Source organism: Erinaceus europaeus, chromosome 17 (assembly GCF_950295315.1).
Source record: "Erinaceus europaeus chromosome 17, mEriEur2.1, whole genome shotgun sequence".
Taxonomy (NCBI): Eukaryota; Metazoa; Chordata; class Mammalia; order Eulipotyphla; family Erinaceidae; genus Erinaceus; species Erinaceus europaeus.
Genome location: NC_080178.1, coordinates 8,343,198 through 8,365,780, shown reverse-complemented (window position 1 = coordinate 8,365,780; position 22,583 = coordinate 8,343,198). Strand labels below are relative to the sequence as shown.

The 22,583-nt window shown below is 44.2% G+C and overlaps 2 protein-coding genes across 4 annotated transcripts in view; one reads left to right on the top strand and one right to left on the bottom strand.

The window, feature by feature from the left end:
• Positions 1-4,951, bottom strand: part of ZFP91 (ZFP91 zinc finger protein, atypical E3 ubiquitin ligase) — a 30,157-nt gene extending 25,206 nt beyond the window's left edge. Inside the window, exon 1 of one of the 2 annotated variants that reach the window (XM_060176242.1) lies at positions 4,443-4,951. In XM_060176242.1, coding sequence (XP_060032225.1) covers positions 4,443-4,759 — 317 coding nt within the window. In that variant the 5' untranslated portion in view covers positions 4,760-4,951. The remainder of the gene's footprint in view (positions 1-4,442) is intronic. The other variant, XM_060176241.1, reaches the window with a different exon arrangement.
• Positions 4,952-8,928: 3,977 nt separating this feature from the next.
• The window catches only part of LPXN (leupaxin), a 59,468-nt gene continuing 45,813 nt past the window's right edge, over positions 8,929-22,583 (top strand). The window contains exons 1-2 of one of the 2 annotated variants that reach the window (XM_060176239.1): positions 8,929-9,588; positions 19,105-19,262. In XM_060176239.1, the coding sequence (XP_060032222.1) occupies positions 9,576-9,588; positions 19,105-19,262 (171 nt within the window). In that variant the 5' untranslated portion in view covers positions 8,929-9,575. Of the gene's footprint in view, positions 9,589-19,104; positions 19,263-22,583 lie in introns of those variants that run through there. The other variant, XM_060176240.1, reaches the window with a different exon arrangement.

The following is a 22,583-nucleotide window of genomic DNA, read 5'->3' as shown; positions in this document are numbered from 1 at the left end:
GTGGTGTACCATGTGTCACACAGTACAAATTTTTTTCTTTTGGGGCCTGGTGGTGGCGCACCTGTTTCAGCATACACATTACAGTGTGCAAGGAGCCAAGTTCAAGTCCCTGTCAGCACCAGCAGGGGGAAAGCTTCATGACTGCTGCTAAAGCAAGGCTGTAGGTGTTTCTGTCTCTCTCCCTATCTCCCCAACCCGTCTCAATTTGTCTCTGCTCAACAATAAATAAATAAATACACATTTTAAATGGTAGTCTTGTTAATCATTATTTTGGAAAAAAAAATTTAAAATTTTCTTTTTTGAAAGGGTAGATACTCTGTTACAAAAAATATCCAACTCTAGAGGACATACCATATGGCAAACCCCTTTCTTTTTAGAAAGATTAGCTATCATTTTCTCATGTCTCTTAAAAAAAAAAAAAAAGAAAAAAAGAAAAAGCAGTGCTCTAGAACAAGGTAGCTGCTAATCATTCTGACTCTATAGGATATAAAAGTACAGAAAATAAGCTCAAGCTCTTAAAACAATATCTGAGTTTTCAAAACCCTTCTGAAAGTGTCTGCTCAATACTACACTGATGACCACTGGAAGAAAATTCAGTATTTGGCAATGCTGAAGCCTTCCCAAAGAACCATGAAGCCTTCAATTCAGAGTTACTGTCTCTACATTTTCATTGTCCACCACTAACTTTACTTGACAACTTTACCCTACAAAAAGTAAGAAAAGTTAGTTTGGAAATGCTACCTAATGGTTTGCTACTTTTCTAGTTTTAGCAAGGACATTTCTTGTCTTCGCACCATCAAAGTCTGGTTTTCCTTTTACCTGTAACTCTGCTGAGTCTGAAGGAGTCCTCTAAGAATACTCAATTTAAGCTAATATGGTTGGGGGCTAGCTGGTGGGTCACCTAGTATACATTGCCATTATCAGCCCTTCTGCCTGTTTCTATCAAAAATCTAGCCAACCTGCCAGCCAGCCACCAGGAAGGAGCCCTATGGATCGATGCAGGTTCAGAAGCCCAACAATAACCCTGGTGGCAAGAAAGAAAAACAAAAACAAACCAATATCTAATATGCTCAACAGAAATTAGAAGTTGAAAATATTTATTGATGTTTCAAATTCTGAAATACGAAAGATGAACATAGGATTTTTTGTTAAAAGAATGAAAAACCTTTCTAAATTTTAAATTAGTCCTGGCTTAATAATTATAATATCTCCATAGAAGGAACGCATGAATAGTTAAATGTTTATAATGACAAAACTGGTGAGATAGTCATTTAAAAATTATATGAGCAGATAAAATATTTGCATGCAAGATATGGGGCTGAACTTTTGACTAAACTATAGCAAGTGATAAGCCCCAATTTCTCCCCCTCAACAGACACAGAGAGTTAGAGTGAGTGAAAGAGATCACAGGGTGGAAACTTCCTTTAATGAGGTGGGGGGGGGGGCTTGAACCTGGGTCACACATGGCAAGTAAGCACATTATCCAACTGAGCTATTCTGCTGGCCCAATAAGCCTAATTCTTTTTTTTAATTTTTATATATTTTTATTTTATTTATTTATTCCCTTTTGTTGCCCTTGTTTTATTGTTGTAGTTATTATTGTTGTTGTCGTTGTTGGATAGGACAGAGAGAACTGGAGAGAGGAGGGGAAGACAGAGAGGAGGAGAGAAAGATAGACACCTGCAGACCTGCTTCACCGCCTGTGAAGCGACTCCCCTGCAGGTGGGGAGCTGGGGTTCGAACCGGGATCCTTATGCCAGTCCTTGTGCTTTGCGCCACCTGCGCTTAACCCGCTGCGCTACAGCCCGACTCCCCCAATAAGCCTAATTCTTACAGAATATATTCTCCTTCCTCAAATTCAGCTTATCTTTATACTTTGCTGTCTTCAACTAAAAGGAAAAAAGCTAATTACTGGCAACTTATAAGGAGAAATGCTCGCTGGGATATAGAAAAAGGCCCTGAATAGAACAAGCATTTAACACAGAGATTACATCTCCTTGAAAAAGAAAAAAAAAAAGCCACGTTATTATGTAAATAGTGATGGTCACCTGAGCAGGATTCAAGAATCTCTTAATGGACTTGAGTTTCCTAATTTTAAAATACGGGTGTTGCTGCAAATCTCTAAGACATACACGTTTTACAAACCCTGACTAATCGATACTCCTTTCCTTTTACTGCAAGGTGCTTGAAGACAAGGGCAATGACTCATTTAGCTCTATAAACCCTAGCTCAGCAGCGCCAGGCCCAAGTACTTGCTCAGTCAAGGCTGGCTGACCAGAAATGCTTGTCAACAGATTTCCAGGGAAAGCACTGAGTTGGAAATGTGTCACAAAAGCATTGTTTAAAGGTCATTTCAACAATCCAATCCAATCCAAACTAAGGATTTTTTTTGGCCACCAGGATTATCAGTGGGGCTCTGTGGTTGCGTGATTCCACTGTTGCCAGCAGGCAGTTTCTCCCCCATATCCACAGACGCCTCCCCCAGCAGGTGCTCCATGTGTCAGCCTGCGGCTGGGAAGCCAGATCCAATCCCATAGTCACCTCCATCCAAAGTAGACTGTTTTAGTGCTCATATTGCGGAAGTGAAAAGACCCAACACAACCATTTTCTTTTCATGAGTTAGGGAAAAATACAATCCTGACAAGGAGAAAACTACCACTGCCAAGTGTAATCAGATCATGTCTAGGGCCGGCAAGATAGCTCCCTGGGATAGTGAGCTTGCTTTTTATCATGCATGCCAGCCAGAATTGAGCCCAACCCCCGCACCAGCTCCAGGAGCGGCAGGAGCAGCACCACACAGAAGGAAGAAGCTTCCGTGCTACACCATCTCTCCAAATCCCTAAAAACTAGGTCTGAGAAGGGTCAAGTCCCACAGATGGGGCAATCTCTGTCTGTCACACTCACTCACTCACTGGGGCTCTTTTCATAAGGAAAACCAGTGTGTGGTAGGAGGGAAGTGATACAGGGCTGTTTGAATTGCAGATGGTATAGAAGAATGGAAGTTTTAAAGCGCAGTAATGACTTTCTTACATAGGGTAGTAGGGATAAGAGAAAAAGAAAAAAAAAGTCCCAACGTGCAGAATTTACATGGAAAACATTACGGACCATTCTACCTATCCCTCAAAAAGGTCCGAACAAATGAACTTTCACTGCGAAGCTCTTTCATCTGCTAAACCGAACTACTACAAATATTACGAGTTTTCTGCGGCCACGAAATCCACTAACAGCAATTAGAATTCTAACTTGCAGCCAAGTGATTTCTACACTGGTTTTTCTTTCCTTTCTTGCGGCTTCTTTTAATGTTTCATTTTGCTACATGTGTTGTTTGTAACGAGAGATATTCAGGGAAAGAGAGACAGACAGACAGGCAGACAGACAGGGAGCACACTGCCCAGCTCCGGCTGAGCCTGGATCTCCCTCCGACAGCTGAGCAGCTCGAAGCCGCGTCTGGCGTCACGCAGCTGCTGCTCCGCGTCCCGGGCAGAGGGGGCCGGACACACAGACACAGACTGACTGACTCACAGGCCGCGTCTCCCGAGCCCCCCCCCCCCCCCCCCCGCTAGGCGGCTGAGCCCGTGCAGGTGTGACTGCGGCAGGGAAAGGGCGGGACGAGGGAGCAGGCAGGAAGGAGGGAGGGAGAGTCAGAGAGTCAGAGAGTCAGAGAGTCAGTCAGTCAGTCAGTCAGTCAAAGTCAGTCAGTGTCGTCACCGGGCCCAGCCCAGCCCTGCCCGTAAGCCCGGAGAGAAGCTGCCGTTTCCCCCGAGGGAACCCGAGCGCGGACGCGGAAATGGGGGGGGTGGCGGTGGGTGAGACCCAGAGCCCCGTCGGGGGGTCTCGCGAGCCGCGGTTAAGCCGCTCGGAGACTGAGACCAAGTCCCATAAAACCAGACGCGGAAAAGCAAAGCGCCGGGCGTCCTGCGCCGCGTGCCGGGGAGGGAGACGCCACACAACAACGACCAGCCGCTCCCCGGGGGGAGAGAGAGACAGACAGACGGACCAACCGACCGACCCACCGACCACACACGGGCTGGAGCTTGACGGGCGGGAAACGCGGGTGGGGTGGGTGGCCGGAGCGAGGTCGGGGGTCAAGGGTCGGGGGGGGGGTCAGGGGTCAGGCAGGCGCGGTCTGAGGAAAAAAAGATGAAGGAGGAGGAGGGGGACCGGGGAGGCGGTGGTGATGCTGACAAAGGGGTTGCGGGTGCCAAGCTCCGGGGCGGGCGGGCGAGCGGTCAGCGCGGCGGCAGGGCGCCAGCAGGGGGCAGCGCGGCGCGTCACGTGGAGCGGCGCTACGGGAGCCGCGAGGGACCGAGCCGCGAGCGGACGGACGGGCGGACGGACCGAGGGACGGACGGAAAGGCGGACGCCGGAGAAAGACGGAGGGAGGGAGGAGAGGGGGAAAGGGGGGGAGGCCTCCCGCCACCCGGAGCCGCCGCGTTACTCACACGAGTCGCGGACTCCTCTTGCCCTGAGGCGGGGACGGCGGCTTGGCGGCGTCGGCAGGCCTGGCGCTGGGGCTGCTCCTCCGCCGGCGCGGGTACTCGGCCTTCCTCCGGCGGGACGCGGCGGCGGCGGCGGCGGCGGCGGCCCGGCCCCGCTCCCGGCCTCCCCTCAGCACGCGGCTGCTAGCGGGTCCCGCCGCCGCCGCCGCCGCCGGGGGCTGGTGTGGAGGCTCCTCCGGGGTCGCCCTGGCCGCCGCCGCCTCTCCCCCGTCCTGGCCCTGCTGCTCCGGGGGTCTCGGTTCTTCCGTCTCCCCCGGCATCGGGGCTCGTCCGTCCCTTAATCCCGTCGTCCCGGACGGCGGCGGAGGCGGAGGAGGCGGCGGCGGAGGCCGCGGAGCAGGTTCCCCCCCCCCGCCCCCCTCTGCTCCCGGAGCGGCCGGCTCCCTCTCACTCTGCGCTCCTCTCCCCCCCGCCCCTCCGCCCGGCTCCCAGGGCGGCCCCCCTCCCCTCCCCTCCCCTCCCCTCCCCTCCCCCCAGCTGCCACTCAAGGCCCCGCGGCCGCTGCCGGCACGCGCGCACGCCCGCCACGGACGCACGACGGGCCAATCGGAGAGGAGTGGTGTCGCCTTCGCCCCGCCCCTCGCGGGCTCTCACGCCGCGACGTGCAGGGGGAGGGGCTGCCCCTTCCTTCAGCCAATCAGGAAGCGGCTCCCAGAGCGAGCGCGAGGTTTTCTTTCCACGCGCACCCCGTCCTCACCGTTAAACGGCTGCGTCTCGCGACAGTCCCAAAGTGACCTTCCCCCCCACGCACACGCCCCACTCCACTCCCGCCTCCCTTTCCAGAGCGCAACACGCGCTAGGGCCGGGAAGGGGTGGGGTGGGGGGAAGTCTCGCGAGGTTGGGGTGAAGCGAAGGTGCCGCGCGCGCGCCCCAGATTAGCTGCGCGCGCACCTGCTCCTCTAAGGCGCTGCAGACGCCTCTCTATACCGCGGAAGTAACTCTGACGTTTTTCTGCTTCCACCCCAGCCCTACTTTCCTGTGTGTGATCTCTGTCCCCAGCTCCGCCAAATCTTGCGGGGAAAAGGGAGGAAAAAATTAATTTTTTTGAGGTGTCGCTTCTCCTTTAAGAAAAAAAAAAAAACGCCGGCTGCAGGATGAGTCTCCTAAAAAAAATGGCGACGGGGGGGTTTGCTGATACCGTGAGGTCCAACAGGGCGCTCCCTTTGGCGCATGCGCCTAGCTCACTCGCCGAAATGCACCCTGGGAGATGAAGTCCTACTTAACCCTCTGCTTCCGGGGACAAGAGCATGACCACTTCTAGGGAGGATGCTGGGGATATTTTTGAGCAAAGCATCACGGGAAGGGTAGTTTTCCTGCTATTCGCGTTCAGGTCTCTAGGGAGACAGTGCTTCCGGGTTAGGCCCCGACGCCTGCGCAGTCACAGCGCGAATGTGCCGAAGTGCCCGATGCGGGTCAGCCTGAACCGCAGGTCTTTCCCCCCCCTCCCCCCCTTGTTTTGGTACTTGGCATCAAGGAAACATTTCTAGGGAGGCCACGTCACAGCCCTCAGATTGGTTTTGGTTTAGCTTGGCGCGCCTCGTCTGGGTCAGATCAGCGTTCACGTCTGTCACGCACCTGCGCTCCACATCCACCCCCCCCCAACCCCCTAGGCAGCCCGGGGCTGAACGTGGCCCCCACCCGCCCCGGAGGCTGAGCCCGACGACTTCCGGCCACTGAACCGAAACCTCCCGCCTCGGTGGCTGCCGACTGTCGCGGCCTCACAGGAAGCTTGGTCGCAAGAGCAGCTCTGCCAGGAATGAGTGAGAGAGAAGAATGGCTCAGTTGCCTTGACTGCGTCAGACGGGAATTTCCACCCGCATATCTCATCTCCCAAGTCGCAGGAGGCGATGGCCCTCGGCTTCTTGCATTCCTCCCTTTCAGTGATAATAGAAGCAAGGAGCTGTGGGCAGGAATGCTGTTTACGCCTGAATTGAAAAAAAAAAAAAAGTAAATAAATATACAGTCAACACTAGCTATACACCTTTCGCATCTCTGGGAGCTACTCTGTTCCCCTGATCCAGCTTTCTGGTCCTTTTTCCAGCCATGACACCATCGCACCAGACAATAACCTAGGTCTCCTGCATCTCAGAGGTCGGGCTCAGGCAAGAACTAGTAAAGTCATGGGCGCTTTGGAATATACCTGAAATAGACCTACTAGCTATTTCCAAAAGGGAGACCCCCCCCAAATCTTCATCTGCAATATTCTCGGCTTTAGGTTCATAATTAGTCAACAACTTGTTTGACTTTATATCTTTTTTTTTAATTTTTGAAAAATATTCCCTTTTGTTGCCCTTGTTGTTTTAGTTGTTGGATAGGATAGAGGAATGGAGAGAGAAGGAGAAGATGCAGAGAGAAAGACACCTGCAGACCTGCTTCCCCACCTGTGAAGCGACTCCCCTACAGGTGGGAAGCCGGGGGGCTCGAACAGGGATCCTTAGGCAGGTCCTTGTGCTTTGCATCACCTGCGTTTAACCCGCTGCGCTACCACCCGACTCCATTGGCTTTATATCTTAACTCTTTTTCAGTCACCAGGTTCCAGATGCTACCATGATGGCAACCAGACTTCCCTGGACAGACAACCCCACCAATGTGTCCTGGAGCTCTACTTCCCCAGAGCCCTGCCCCGCTAGGGAAAGAGAGAGACAGGCTGGGAGTATGGATCCACCTGTCAACGCCCATGTTCAGCGGGGAAGCAATGACAGAAGCCAGACCTTCCACTTTCTGCATCCCACAATGACCTTGGGTCCATACTCCCAGAGGGATAAAGAGTAAGAAAGCTATCAGGAGAGGGGATGGGATACAGAGTTCTGGTGGTGGGAATTGTGTGGAGTTGTACCCCTCTGACCCTATGTTTTTTGTCAGTGTTTCCTTTTTATAAATAAATAGCATCCGGATTAAAAGCCCTAAGAGCAAGTGTATGGAAACAAGAGCTGGGATCTGATTCTTAATTTCACATGAATCATTCAGTTAAGCTGCAGGTGGAATCCAGTGTAAGCCAAGTGCCCAAGTTTGTGTGTCTCTGTGTGTGTGTGTTTTCCTTCCACTGCTGTCTCAGTTACCACTTCAGATTTGGCAGATGTTTCATAGACTAGACGGAATGTTTTCACACTTTTACAGGGCTAATGGCTTTTCAGCTGTTAAAAGCTGGCAGAGTGTGGATGGGAATCTTTTTTTTTTTTCCCAAAGTCATGTTTGGTGTAAACTGTCTTTCGGAACAGCACTGACATCCCATGGCTGCTCAAAGTAATGCAGAGTGGAAAAGTTTTCACTGGGGGGAAAAAAAATCTTAGGAATCACAAAGGAATGGAAAAAGTGATTTGTAAATCAACATTGAAAAACTATTATAAAGAAGACAGTCACAGTCTTTGAAGATAAGTCTAGGTTATACTATGTAACAAAGCAACCAGTTAGGATAGTTATCTTTAAGCAAATTACTATTACTTGAGTTTATTCAGCACAGTACACATGTGAATAAGAATAGGGCTGAGGAGACAGCATAATGGGTATTCAAATGACTTTCATACCTGAAGTTCTGAGCTCCTGGGATCAGTCCCCAGTACCAACATTAGCCAGAGATGAGTAATGCTCTGGTAAAATATGTAAATGAATAAATAATAATATTATTATTATTTTAAATAGTGATAAGAAGCACAGGTTCTATCCCTAGTACCAGCTATGCCACAGCTGAGTAGTACTCTGGCCTTTTCTGTCTTGTTTTTTTCTATCAAATAAAATTAATTAATTAAAACTGGGAGAAGGGGACAGCAAGATAACTAACTTAGGAGGTTACTTGCTTTGTCAAATGTGTCACCCAGCTTGAAATCCAGGTTGTGCACTAAATGTTTTTATCTTTTTGTCTCTCTCACTCTTGAGAAAGAGAGAGAAAAAAAGTCTGCCTACAGGTGTGAAACCCTGGCCACGACAAACCAAGCAAACAAACAAAAGGTGGGGATAACATGACTTCCATAGAGACAACTGTATACAACTTGCCTTTTCTTAGCAGGCCCTATGTAAAGACCTGCCTTTGGGGCACATAAAAAGCCGAGTAGTGAGGTAGAAGTTAACACCAGCTTTTTTTTTTTTCCAGAGAAACTGCTATAAAAGTAATGAAACTAAGTAGAAGTTTATGGAAGATGTCCGAACCTTCCAGTCTCATTCTGCATGACCTTTATAGTTGTTTAAACTTGAAGCATCCAGACCTACCTTTAATGGATTAGCAATCTATTCAGGAATGCAGGGTAACATAATTTTCAGAGCTGAGTAAAGAGTAAAATGAACTGGATGTTGCTCATTCTGATGTAGAATTTGTGAATGAAAGGAAACTTAGGGGAGTCAGGGAGGTAGCGCAGCGGGTTAAATGCACGTGGCCCAAAATGCAAGGACCCGGGGAAGGTTCGAGCCCCGGCTCCCCACCTGTAGAGGACTTGCTTCACAGGTGGTGAAGCAGGTCTGCAGGTGTCTGTCTTTCTCTCCTCTCTCCATTTCTCTCTGTCCTGGTAACAACAAGGGAAACAAAAGGAAAAATAAATAATTAAAAAAAGAAAGGAAACTTAGGAGTTCGTGGTCCCCCCAGCTCCCAGCTTCATCAAAAGAAGGGAAAAATCGATTTCCTGACACATAGCTATGCTATGATATCTACATGGCGGGAAAAAACAAAACAAAAGACACACACAACTGCAAATCTGTCATTCTTATGAATTCAAGATGAGTCCCCTTTCATAGTAATTACATTTTTCAAAATAAATGTTGAATAGTTACCACCTTAACCAGTGAACTATCAGAACGCAAACCTTCACTTCCTATCTTTCTATACCAATTCCATCTTTTACATTCTGACCCATAGAAGCAAAGCCAAAAAAAAAAAAAAAAAAGAAAGAAAGAAAGAAAGAAGGAAAAGAATCCTCATCAAATCAAAAGAGAGGAAGTGAGGAAGTGCTAAGCAAATACAGGAACCAGAAAAGGTTATAGAAGCTGTCTCACACTGTCTCATTCAGTTCCCCTGTGGTCCTCTTCCCCGGTTCATAGCAGCGCAGTTCCTCACCACCTGTGGGACCAGAGCATCGTGGGTGTGTGATCATGGAAGAACTGGGTGAGTGAGGAACTTCTTGAAGGAGACACTCAGGGAGTAAAATCTGGGGGTGCCATCTTTCTGCGTGGTGGGGTATCCTTCTAGCCAAATGGCGGGTTGTGCTGAGAGACTTTATTTTCACTTCTGTCCTGATCTCAGCCCAACCAAGAATGAAGCATGAGGAACTGTGATTGTTTTGGGGAACTATGGGTGCACTGCTTTCAGGGGCCTGATAGGCAGACTTTGGCACTAAATCATGGAGTAAAAAGCCGCACAAATATCTTTGGAATTATTTTATGGCGAAGGAGGGAGATATTTCGAGCAGTGGTGCAATGGGATTCCTTGGCTGAGGTACCAGAGATCCCAGGTGCTCTGGTTCCTTTCCGGAAAAAAAAAGAATTTTTTTTTTTTTGATAAAAATATTATAGTGGTGAAACAGCTCACTGGTAGACTCTGGGATAGATATGCCTGACATTCCTAGCTTCAATCCAGGAGTCACATGTACAAGAGAGCTCCTCTGATCTGCTCTCCCTTATGAAACTCTGTTTAATATGACGGAAACAAATGTAAACTGTTTAAAAAAAAAAAGGGGGGTGGGGGAGTCGGGCTGTAGCGCAGCGGGTTAAGCGCAGGTGGCACAAAGCACAAGGACCAGAGTAACGATCCGGGTTTAGGCCCCCCCCCCCCCCCCCCCCCCCCCCCCCGGCTCCCCACGTGCAGGTGGTTCACTTCACAAGTAGTAAGGCAGGTCTGCAGGTGTCTATCTTTTTCTTCCCCTTCTCTGTCTTCCCCTTCTCTCTGTCCTATCCAACAACATCAATAGCAACAATAATAACTACAACAACAATAAAAAGGGCAACAAAAGGGAAAATAAATTAAAAATACTAAAAAATAAAAATTTAAAAAATAGTGGGGCCGGGCAGTGACTCATCTGGTAGAGTGCAGAGCATGTGTAAGGAAAGAACTGGGGTTCAAACCCCCAGCCCCTACCTACAGGGGGAAGCATCATGAGCAGTGAAGCAGTGCTATGGGTTTCTTTCTCCAGCTCTATGTTCCCTCATCCCTTTCAACTCAATCTTTATCTAAAATAAAGATTTTATTAAAAGGAAATTACTTGATTATAAGCATTTTGCCTCCCAGGGACTATTGGTGATCATGGGTGGTCATGTTGTTGGCAAATGGAGAGAAGTGATTGTGAAAAGAGGAAGGAAAAAAAAAAAGAAGAATGATAAAGGGTTATGAGGAGGAGAAATTGAATAAAAGTATAAGAATGAAGGCTCTGGAAATGTTAGATAAAGTCCAAGGAGTTCTCATTTGTTTCATAGTTTAGTATTAAATCAAGAAGATTTAGTACTGAATAAATCCAGTGATTTTATTGCTAAACTTTTTGTTCAGAGTATTTCTGATGTGACAGATTACTTTGACCTGCAAATCTGATACCCCCTTCCACTCCAAAGCAATCAAAACCAGCAGTGAGAGTATTGGCATCCTTGCTCAGGGAGCTATTTCAAACCGTGTAGAGCTAATAGGAGCTTTCTCATCCTTTTGACTCATCCCACATTCTTTGCCAACTTTTGTTGCTGTCATTCTTACTAATTCTGGGTCACTGATCTTTATCCAGCTTTCAAAATGTATTAATTCCACCATGTTCTGGATTTTTAAAAATATTTGTGTACTCTTTATTTATTTATTTATTTATTTTAATGAAAGAGAGAGAGAGACTGACTAAACCACAGCTCAGTTCTGGCATGACAGTGCTGGGAATTGAACCTGGGGCCTCTACAGAAGCATTAGTCACACAAGTCCAGTACTCTAATCTATCTCCCCAACCCTGTATCTTGAATTTTTGTATGTTGGGGTAAGTCAACAGTGTGCACAATGAAGATATATATATCTAATTGAAGTACAATTTGAAAGCTGGAGAGTAGAAGAAAGAAGATAGGCAAATTACAATAGGGAAGAGATATTACTGAAATGGTGTTTAATACTGAACTTTTTGTGAAAGTCTATTTAGAATATAATTTCAGACTTGAGCTAGAATACAAATTCTTATTTGTGAAGGTTAAGGAAACTCAAAGTTCTTATTAGATCCACTGGAGTGCAATTCTACTTTTTTGTTTTTTAGTTTTAGTTTTAGCTTAGGAATATTTAATTTCTTTGATGTAGGTAAATTTTAAAAGAGTCTGGTCAGTGGTTAAGCATAAATATAGTACTATGAGCAATGACCCAGGTTTGAGCCTCCTGCTCCCCACTTACAGCGGGGGCACTTCTTGAGAGGTGCAGCAGGTCTGCAGTTGTCTTTCTCTCTCCATCTCTATTTCCCTCTTCCCTCTCAATTTCTCTGTGTCCTAATTGAATAGGAAAGAAAAAAAATTTTTAAAGGAAAAAATGGTTCTGGGAGTGGAGGATTTGTAGTGTTAGTACCAAGCCCCAGTGATAATGCTGGTGGAAAAAAGAAAAAAATAATAAATTAAATGGGAACTAATACAGACTAAGTGACTTAAACAAAAATGGAGACCTTTTTGCATATGTTAATCATTTCAGTGTCTGAAACATTTTTAGGTAGGCACTGTCTACTTTCTTTTTTCAAATAAGAGTACTAAGAAAAAAGGAAGTACCCTACTCAATTTTACTCTAAGGAGCACTGGACACCAAAACTTACTAAACTACAATAAGTTCTCCTCTTTTAGAAATGTGTTGGCCTAGGTGTTCCAGCTAAAATAACAACACAATCATAGTAGTAGTAAGGTGGCACAGTGAAAAAGCTTTGGACTCTCAAGCATGAGCTCCTGAGTTTGACCCCCAGCAGCACATGTGCCAGAGTGATGTCTGGTTCTTTCTCTCTCTCTTCCTATCTTTCTCATAAATAAATAAAATCTTTAAAAAAATAGATGTCTTTCAAGGTGGTATGTTATTTGCAGGTTCAAGGTCCTGAATTCCATCCCTGGTGAGAGCTCTATCTGCCAGGAAGATGCTTTGTTTGGTCTTCTGTCCTCAATAAATAAGCAACAAATCTTTCAAAGATTTCAGATGGGTTTTTCTTCTCCACTGTGGAGAAACAGCGTGACTGACAGGCCAGCATGGATGCATCACTTGACTCTCTTCATGACTCCTTCTTACACAAAAGTGTTGAAAACCTACACTCTCTCTGCATAGAGATGTTAGCTACTGGGGACGGGGATGAATCTCAGACTTGAGTTCTGAGTGAAATCTTTAGGATCCAATAAGATAACCATCCCCACTTCCTGGACACTCTCTACCCCCACCCCCCAGGAGACTTAATTTTACTCCTTTTGTATTGGTGTTGCATGATCTGATTTTTACACAAGAAGATCAGGAGATGAAAGACTGTAGAGTTCTTAGCCTCGTACCCTCCACCACCATGACCCCACATTTTGTCATTTTGTCATGACCCCAATTAGTCATTTCCAGATTACAGAATCTGACGAAAGCCAAAACATTCTTGCGGGTGTCACTGGCTGCTGGCATGTGTGCTCAGAGAAGCAGAAAGCGGAAAAGCCTTCTTAACTCATGACCTTGATGGGAAAGCTTTCTTGACTCCAACTGATTAACTGGTTCTCCTAAGGATAAGCTTCTCTCTCCCCTGATCTTTAGTGTAAAGATTCATTCACTTTGAATGACGATGATTGATGCCCTCTGAAAAAAAGAGAAAAGAAAGGGACCGTAACTTAATAGATGAGTACAGAGTTAGAAATTTAGAATTTAGTCAGCTGTATAGAGGTCTGAGAATATAGTTTTACATTTTTCCTCCACCTTAGTGTCATTTTAATTTTCTTTTAAAATATCTCTTTGTGCATAATTTTAAAAGATTTACTTAAGTATGTGTTTTATTTATGAGAAAAAAACGAAGAGAGAGAGCATTACTCTGGTACAAGCCATGCTGTGGACCACAGTCATACCAGTATTTGCAAATTGGGCCAACTATCCACCCCCAGGCCACCTCTTAGGCCAAAGCAGAGAGTTTTTTTTTCCACAAGCCATTTGTGCTTAATAGTAATTTATAAGATTGTAAGATTACTGGATATAGTTCCACACTACCTCTACCACCATCAAAACAGAAAATTTTAAATATATACAAACACTGGGCATCTTGGTTCCTTCCTTATCTTGGCCACTGTAGATAGTGCAGCTGTGAACATCGGAGCAAATATAATCCTTAGGCTTTGGATAAATGCCTAAAAGAAGTATTGCTGGATCATAAGGTATTTCCATGTTATTTGTTTTTCCTAAGGGCAACACCAGTTTGCATTCCCACCAACAGTATTTCAGTTCCTTTCCCCCTCCATTTTTTCCTTTCTCTTTCTTCCTTCCTTTCTTTCTTCTTCTTCCTTTTTTAAAAAATATTTATTTATTTATTCCCTTTTGTTGCCCTTGTTGTTTTATTGTTGTTGTTATTGATGTTGTTGGATAGGACAGAGAGAAATGGAGATAGCAGGGGAAGACAGAGAGGGGAAGAGAAAGATATACACCTGCAGATCTGCTTCACCACCTTCTCTGCAGGTGGGGAGCCAGGGGCTCAAACCAGGATCCTTAAGCCGGTCCTTGCACTTTGCGCCACCTCCTTTTTCACCTTTTTTTTTTTTTAAATGTGGGTCACTCTCACAGCTGTGAAGTGTTATCTCACTGTGGTCTTGGTTACATTTCCTTAGTGATAAGTGCTGTGGAGGATTTTTCACAAATGTCCAATGACGGATGACTGGATAAAGATGTCATGAGATACATATTTAGTGAAACATTACAATTAAAAAAGATGAAATTGTGTCATTCAGAACAAAATGATTAGAGCTGGATGTGATTATGCTTAGAGTGAAATGAGTAAAGAGGACAGGGATAATTACCAAGTGGTTTTGCTCACATGGGGAATATAGATAACTAAAACAAGTGATCTTGCAAAAACAGTGGTAACCAGACCGCCTTTTGGACTTTGTGAAAACTATGGTGGTTCCGGTAGTGAGCAAGGAGCCCAGAATTTTGTGGGAGGGTATGATGACTCACACACATCTTGTGTGAGTGTGAAGTTATACCCCTAGAACCTCATAATTTTGTAAAACACAGCTAAATCTCTAATGAAAGTGAAAAAACAATACACAAATGTAAAAAAAAATTCCTTAATAAAATAGAATGTATCCATCAACTATCTTATTTTTTAAAGTTTACATGTTAATTTTTAAAATCTGTTCATTGACACATGGATACAGTTTCATTATACACCTGATCCCCAAAGTTCTTCCATCTCTCTCTCTTTCTCTCTCCCTCTCCTCCTTCTTCAGAGTCCTTTGCTTTGATGCCGTACACAGTTCCCTGTCTTTGTTTCACTTTGTGTTCTCCCTCCCTGTCTCTATTTATTTTAAGTCTTGCTTATAAGATCATTTGGTATTCAGTCTTCTCTTTTTGATATATATCTCCAGAGAGCTGCTCAGCTCTGGCTTATGGTGGTGCTTCGGACTGAATCTGGCAACTCAGGGCCTCAGGTATTACAGACTTTTTGCATAACCATTATGCTGTCTCCCCAGCCCTCATGTACATATATATATATATATATATTTTTTTTCTTTTTTCCTTTATTTATTTGTTGAGTAGATACAGAGAGAAATTGGGAGGGTAGGGGAGATAGAAAAGGCAGAGAGACAGCTGCAGCACTACTTCACCATTTGTGAATTTCTTTTTCTGCAGGGGAGGATCAGAGGCTTGAACTTGGGTTCTTGTGCACTACAATGTGTGCACTTAATTGAGTCTGCCACTGCCAGGCCGATGATGATGATGATGATGATGATGATGATGATAGAGACATTTAGAGGGAAGGGGGAAATGGAGAGGGAGAAAGAAAGACAGTTACAACACTACTTTAGTCCCCATGAATTTTCCCCCACTGCAGGTGGGATCTGGGGCCTCAAACCCCATCCTCATGCATGGTAACATGTGTGCTCTGGCCTAGTAACATGTGCTCTCTGACAACCCAGCCCCTGTCATGGACTGTCTTAAACCCAATTTTATTTATCTGCCCACCTATTTCACCCAATTTCTCAACTGAATTAAGTAGTTGTATATACTATATCGTTTCGCCTGTCAATACTTCAGTATCTCTAAGATTTAAAAATCCAAATAAGGCCCATACACTGAAATTACTTATGTCTCTTAAGTCTCTTCTAATGTATAGGTCCTTTTACTCTCTCTCTCTCTTTCTCTCTCTTTTTCTGTCCCTAATACCATTGATTTGATAAAAGTTGATTTGCCCATAAGAGTTTAGCTCAGTTTGTTTATCTCTAAAACAATATATAACAATCTTTTGTAAACTAGATGGTTGGAAAGATCTAAATATTTCATTTGTAAGAGATGATGAGGTCATACTCCACCAAGAAATACCCCAAGGGGGCAGGGGTAGATAGCATAATGATTATGCAAACCCAGACTCATGCCTGAGGCTTCAAAGTCCTAGGTTCAATCCCCTGTACCACCATAAGCCAGAGCTGAGCAGTGCTCTGGTAAAAAAAAAAAAAAAAAAAAAAAAAAACCCAAGATCTGAAATAAATAAATAAATAAATAGTGATCTGTATAGTTCATTTTCATTTTCCTTTTCAGAGAATTTAAGAGTTACGCTGATGTTTAGAAGTAATGACACATAATGTTTTCAGTCCTTCACAAACTACAACCTGAAGCTTCACTGGAGAACCACTAAAGGATCTTGGCCCATAATTTGAAAAATAGCATTCTAATATAGTTGCTTCATGATGGAGGTGAAGAAATTTCTTTGGAGAAGAACATGTCACATCAATATGAACCAGGGAATTTATATGAGAATGGGGACTGGAATTAATTAATTCATTAATTCCCTTTTGTTGCCCTTGTTATTTTTCATTGTTGTTGTAATTATTGTTATTATTGTTGTTATTGATATAGTCGTTGTTGGATAGGACAGAGAGAAATGGAGAGAGGAGGGGAAGACAGAGGGGGAGAGAAAGATAGACACCTGCAGACCTGCTTTACCGCTTGGCGACTCCCCTGCAGGTGGGGAGCCAGCGGCTCCAACAGGGATCCTTAAGCCAGTCCATGGCGTTGCTCCACCTGCCCTTAAGCTGCTGCGCTACCACCCGATTCCTGGAACTGGAATTTCAGACCTAGAATTAGTGCAAGAGATGAGGATAGGTAGTCCATGATCAGTTAATTATGTACTTGGTAGCAGTGTGATCTTAAATGAGTCTCCTTACTGGTCTACAAATAGACAATGATATTGCTTGTCTTAAAGTATTCAGATGATTAAATGAAATATTTTAACTCCTGAGCCCACTTCCTATCGTATATTTTTTATTATTATCATTAACTTCATCATAACAGAAAGGTATTTGTAGACATGGTTGACTTTCCTAAGAAAAGGTGAGAAACAGTGCAACATCTTGCTTGATTTTTGCAATATCTGTTTTTTCCTTGCATTTTTCCCCTCCCCAAGCCTTTAAAGAAAGAATATTTATGCTTTATTTTGATTTTGTTATTGTTGTTATATGTTGGGCTATCGGGAAAAAAACTCAGGCTTACTGAGCCCATACTCCCAGAGGAATAAAGAATAGGAAAGCTTTCATGGGATGGGATGGGATATGGAACTCTGGTGGTGGGAACTGTACTACTCTTATCCTGTGGTCTTGTCTATATTTTTTAAATTTCTAAATAAATTAATTAAACAATTAAAAATTCAGTTTTAATAGTAAGTGGTATATTTTCTATAATATTCTAGTTTTTTATAGGAAAACTATGTGGGACTTTCTTTTTGCTAGTTGGGCATCTTTATGCACGACATTTACTCATCATAAAAATTAACCCTCTATCATATAAGAAGCAAAATTATAGGAGGTCAGGTAGTGGCACATCTGGTTGAACATACATGTCACCATACGCAAGGACATGGGTTCAAGCCCCTGGGCCCCATCTGCAGGGGGAGAATGCTTCATAAGCAGTGAAATAGTACTGCAGGTGTCTACCTTCCTCCCCTCTCAATATCTCTCTGTCCTATCAAAATAAACAAATAAAGATTTTAAAAAAATATTTATTTATTCCCTTTTGTTGCCCTTGTTGTTTTATTATTGTAGTTATTATTGTTGTTATCATTGTTGGATAGGACAAAGAGAAATGGAGAGAGGAGGGGAAGATAGAGGGGGAAAGAGAAATATAGACACCTGCAGACCTGCTTCACCACCTGTGAAGCAACTCCCCTGCAGGTGGGGAGACAGGGGCTCAAAGATGGATCCTTAATGCCGCCGGTCCTTGCACTTTGTGCCACCTGTGCTTAACCCACTGCGCTACCGCCTGACTCCCAAAGATTGTTTTTAAAAAAGGAAATCAGATTTTAGAGCCAGACTATGAGTTTGAGTATAACCACAGGAAATAAGAAACTGGTGACAGCACGTGAAAGTTCAAGCTATCCCTGACAGAAAACATCACATTCTCAAATACAGAGCTCGCCAAACTCAACAAGAAGAAAACAAATAACCCCATCCAAAAATGGGGTGGGGCATGGACAGAATATTCACCACAGAAGAGATCCAAAAGGCTGAGAAACACATGAAAAAATGCTCCAAGTCTTTGATTTTCAGGGAAATGCAAATGAAGACAACAATGAGATACCACTTCACTCCTGTGAGAATGTCATACATCAGAAAAGGTAACAGCAACAAATGCTGGAGAGGTTGTGGGGACAAAGGAACCCTTCTGCACTGCTGGTGGGAATGTCAATTGGTCCAACCTCTGTGGAGAACAGTGTGGAGAACTCTCACAAGGCTAGAAGTGGACCTACCCTATGATCCTGCAATTCCTCTCCTGGGGCTATATCCTAAGGAACCCAACACACCTATCCAAAAAGATCTGTGTACACATATGTTCTTAGCATCACAATTTGTAATAGCCAAATCCTGGAAGCAACCCAGATGTCCAACAACAGATGAGTGGCTGAGCAAATTGTGGTATATATGCACAATGGAATACTACTCAGCTATAAAAAATGGTGACTTCACCGTTTTCAGCCAATCTTGGATGGACCTTGAAAAATTCATGTTAAGTGAAATAAGTTAGAAAGAGAAGGATGAATATGGGATGATCTCACTCTCAGGCAGAAGTTGAAAAACAAGGTCAGAAGAGAAAACACAAGTAGAACCTGAAATGGAGTTGGTGTATTGCACCAAAGTAAAAGACTGTGGGGTGGGGGTGGGGGAAATACAGGTCCAAAAAGGATGACAGAGGACCTAGTGGGGGTTGAATTGTTATATGGAAAACTGAGAAATGTTATGCATGTACAGACTACTATATTTACTGTCAAATGTAAAACAGTAATTCTCCCATAAAGAAATTTAAAAAAAGAAGAAGAAGAAAAAAGGAAAACATCACATTCTCAAAGAGAATTAGGAAGCAACAGAAGATGTTTGCAAATAACCAGAAGAGGGAGAGGAAGGACACTGGGAATACTTCAGAGGTTAGTTATTCCAGATGATTTACACTGTCTATGTTGTGCTTCTCTTGTGTTTTTTGATATAGATGCATTATTGGAGGAACTGGAACTCTCTACCTTCCAGGACAACGATGACTATTCTATGCCAACTTCTCTTCCCTTGGTTCCACAGTCCAGAAAGGAGAGTCAACATACTGAGACTACAAAGACCGTATCTGGTCAGGATGGTACAAGACCTTTGTCGGTAACTACATTTATTAGAGTATCTCAGATATAGGTGTTTTCATACATTTCTTTTTTTTTTTTTAAGATTTATTTATTTATTTTCCCTTTTGTTGCCCTTGTTGTTTTTATGGTAGCTGTTGTTATTGATGTTGTCATTGTTGTATAGGACAGAAAGAAATGGACAGAGGAAGTAAAGACAGAGAGGGGGAGAGCTACAGACCTGCTTCACTGCCTGTGAAGTGACTCCCCTGTAGGTGGGGAGCTAGGGGCTCAAACCGGGATCCTTAAGCCGGTCCTTGTGCTCTGCGCCACGTGCACTTAACCGCTGCATTACCGCCCGACTCCCTTTAAGATGTAATTTTTATAAGATATGGGGGGGGGGAAGGAGAGAGAGAGTGAAGCACAGCTCAACATTGGCATATGTTGGTGCTGGGTATTGAACCTGGGACTTCTTGGGGTTTAGGAATGTAAGTTGTGTGCTCTCATGTTGAGCTGTTGCCCTATTCCTGCTTGAGTACATTTCTGAAAATTAATTATATTGCGTATAAATGATATGAAGAGAATCATAGGTCCAGAAGAAGAAAACATTCCTCAGTGATGTCTTAAGTGTAGTGGCTTTTGGAAAGAGGAGAGCTAAGAAACTATCATCATAAAATAGTAAGTGTTTAAGAAGTATTTTATTTTTACTGAAAAATTAGAAAATAGTCAAATAAGGCCAAGGAGATAGCATGATGGTTATGCACCCAGGTTTTCACAGAACCTGAGGTTCTGAGCTCCCAGGTTCAGCTTCCATCAGCACCATCTCTTGACATGGAAAACACATACTTAGTGAACTGAGTTCTCATCTTATTGTGATTAAATCCATAAGATGACTAGTTTCTCTTTTCCTGACCCAATTCAAACAAAATGTAACTGGCAGTACCCTTCCAGAAAAAAAGGCTGAGTGCAGGGAGTCGGGCGGTAGCGCAGCAGGTTAAGCGCACATGGCGCTAAGTGCAAGGACCGGCATAAGGATTCCGGTTCAAGCCCCCGGCTCCCCACCTGCAGGGGAATCACTTCACAAGCGGTGAAGCTGATCTGCAGGTGTCTATCTTTCTCTCCCCCTCTCTGTCTTCCCTTCCTCTCACCATTTCTCTCTGTCCTATCCAACAACAATAACAACATCAATAATAACTATGACAACAAGACAACAAGGGCAACAAAAGGAAATAAATAAAGAAAAAAAAAGAAAAAAATTAAAAAAAAAAAGGCTGAGTGCTGAAAATTCAAGTTCAGGGATCAAGCACCAGCAGTCAGTGACAACTAGCCGCTCTGGTTGTAGATGGGAAACACTTGGAGACTTTTCTTTTCTCCTCCTCCTCCTTCCTCTTCCCCTTCCCCTTCCCCTTCCCCTTCCCCTTCCCCTTCCCCTTCCCCTTCCCCTTCTCCTTCTCCTTTTCCTTCTCCTCCTTCTCCTTCTTCTTCCTCTTCTTCTTCTTTAATGTATTTCTTTTTTAAAAAAACTTACTTTGTCTGCCACCTCTTTTTTTAAAAAATATTTATTTTATTTTATTCCCTTTTGTTGCCCTTGTTTTTCATTGTTGTTGTAGTTATTATTGTTGTCATCGTTGTTGGATAGGACAGAGAGAAATGGAGAAAGGAGGGGAAAGTCAAAGAGGAGGAGAGAAAGACAGACATGCAGACCTGCTTCACCACTTGTGAAGCGACTCCCCTGCAGGTGGGGAGCCAGGGCTGGAACTGGGATCCTTACGCTGTTCCTTGTGCTTTGCACCACCTGCGCTTAACCTGCTGTGCTACAGCCCAACTCCCTGTACTTCTTTTTTTTTAATATTTATTTATTTATTCCTTTTTGTTGCCCTTGTTGTTTTATTGTTGTAGTTATTATTGTTGTTATTGATGTCGTTGTTGTTGGATAGGACAGAGAAAAATTGAGGGAGGAGGGGAAGACAGAGAGGGGGAGAGAAAGATAGACACCTGTAGACCTGCTTCCCTGCAGGTGGGGAGCCTGGGCTCAAACCGGGATCCTTACACCGGTCCTTGCACTTTGGACCACCTGCACTTAATCTACTACACTACCACCCGACTCCCACTTGGAGACTTTTCTATCTGCTGGTCACACATACCCTGCTTTCTGTCCCAGGGAGACCTGTGAGATACATGGTCTTCCTTAGAGTTAGAAAAAAAGGGGGGGACGGGTAGTGGGGTACCTGGCTGAGCGCACATGTTGCAATGTGCAAGGACCCAGGTTTGAGCCCCCATCTCCACCTGCAGGGGGAAAGCTTTACAAGTGGTGAAGCAGGGTTACAGGTGTCTCTCTGTCTCTCTCCCTCTCTGTCTCCCCCGTCCTCTCAATTTCTGACTATCTCTATCCAGTAAATAAATAAAGGTAATAAAAAAGAAAAAGCAAAAAGTAAGAAACATTAAAAGAAATATTTTTAAAAAAGAAAGAAATACCGGGGACTGGGTGGTGGCGCACCTGGTTGAGAAGATTGGTTATAGTGCACAAGAACCCAGGTTCAAGCCCCCAGTCCCCACCTGCAGGGGAAAGCTTCATAAGTGGTGAAGCAGAGCTACAGGTGTCTCTTTGTCTCTCTCCCTCTCTATCTTCTCCTTCCCTCTTGATTTCTGACTGTCTCTATCCAATAATAAATAAAGATGATAAGAAATTTAAAAAAGGAAAAAATACTGTAAGTTGTGACTTAATTTCATGCAAATAGTATTTAGGAAACAGAAGCTAATGACTAGGGCAATAATGTGATTGGTAGCACACCACTGCCATACTTGGTTGAAATGCTAAAGGTCCTAGTTTCAATCTGTCACTCCACCAAAAACCAGAGTGAATAGTGTTCTGGTGAAAAAAACTTAGAGAGAGAGAGACTAGCATGCTTGCCACAGAGTGTAATATCATCCAGATGTTCTTTTATTATTGTTAAAGTTATAGATTTTTTAATTTAAAATTTTAATTTATTGGATAGAGACAGCCAGGAATTGAGAGGGAAGAGGGTGGTAGAGAGGGAGAAAGACACCTGCAACACTTTCACCACTTGCAAAGCTTTCCCCCAGCAGGTTTTTTTTTAAAGAAATTTTGTGGGGCGGGTGGTGGTGCACTTGGTTAAGTGCACGTATTACAGTGTGCAACTGGGTTCAAGCCCTGGTCCCCACTTGCAGGGGGAAAAGCTTTGGGAGTGCTGAAGCAGTGCTACAGGTGTCTCTCTCCCTCTCTATCTCTCCCTTCCTCGCTAATAAATAAATAAATAAAAAGAAAATTTGTTACTGATTGTGTATGTAAAGCTATAACTATTTGCTTTATTAGTTGGTAACCCTTTTCAATTTTTTTTTT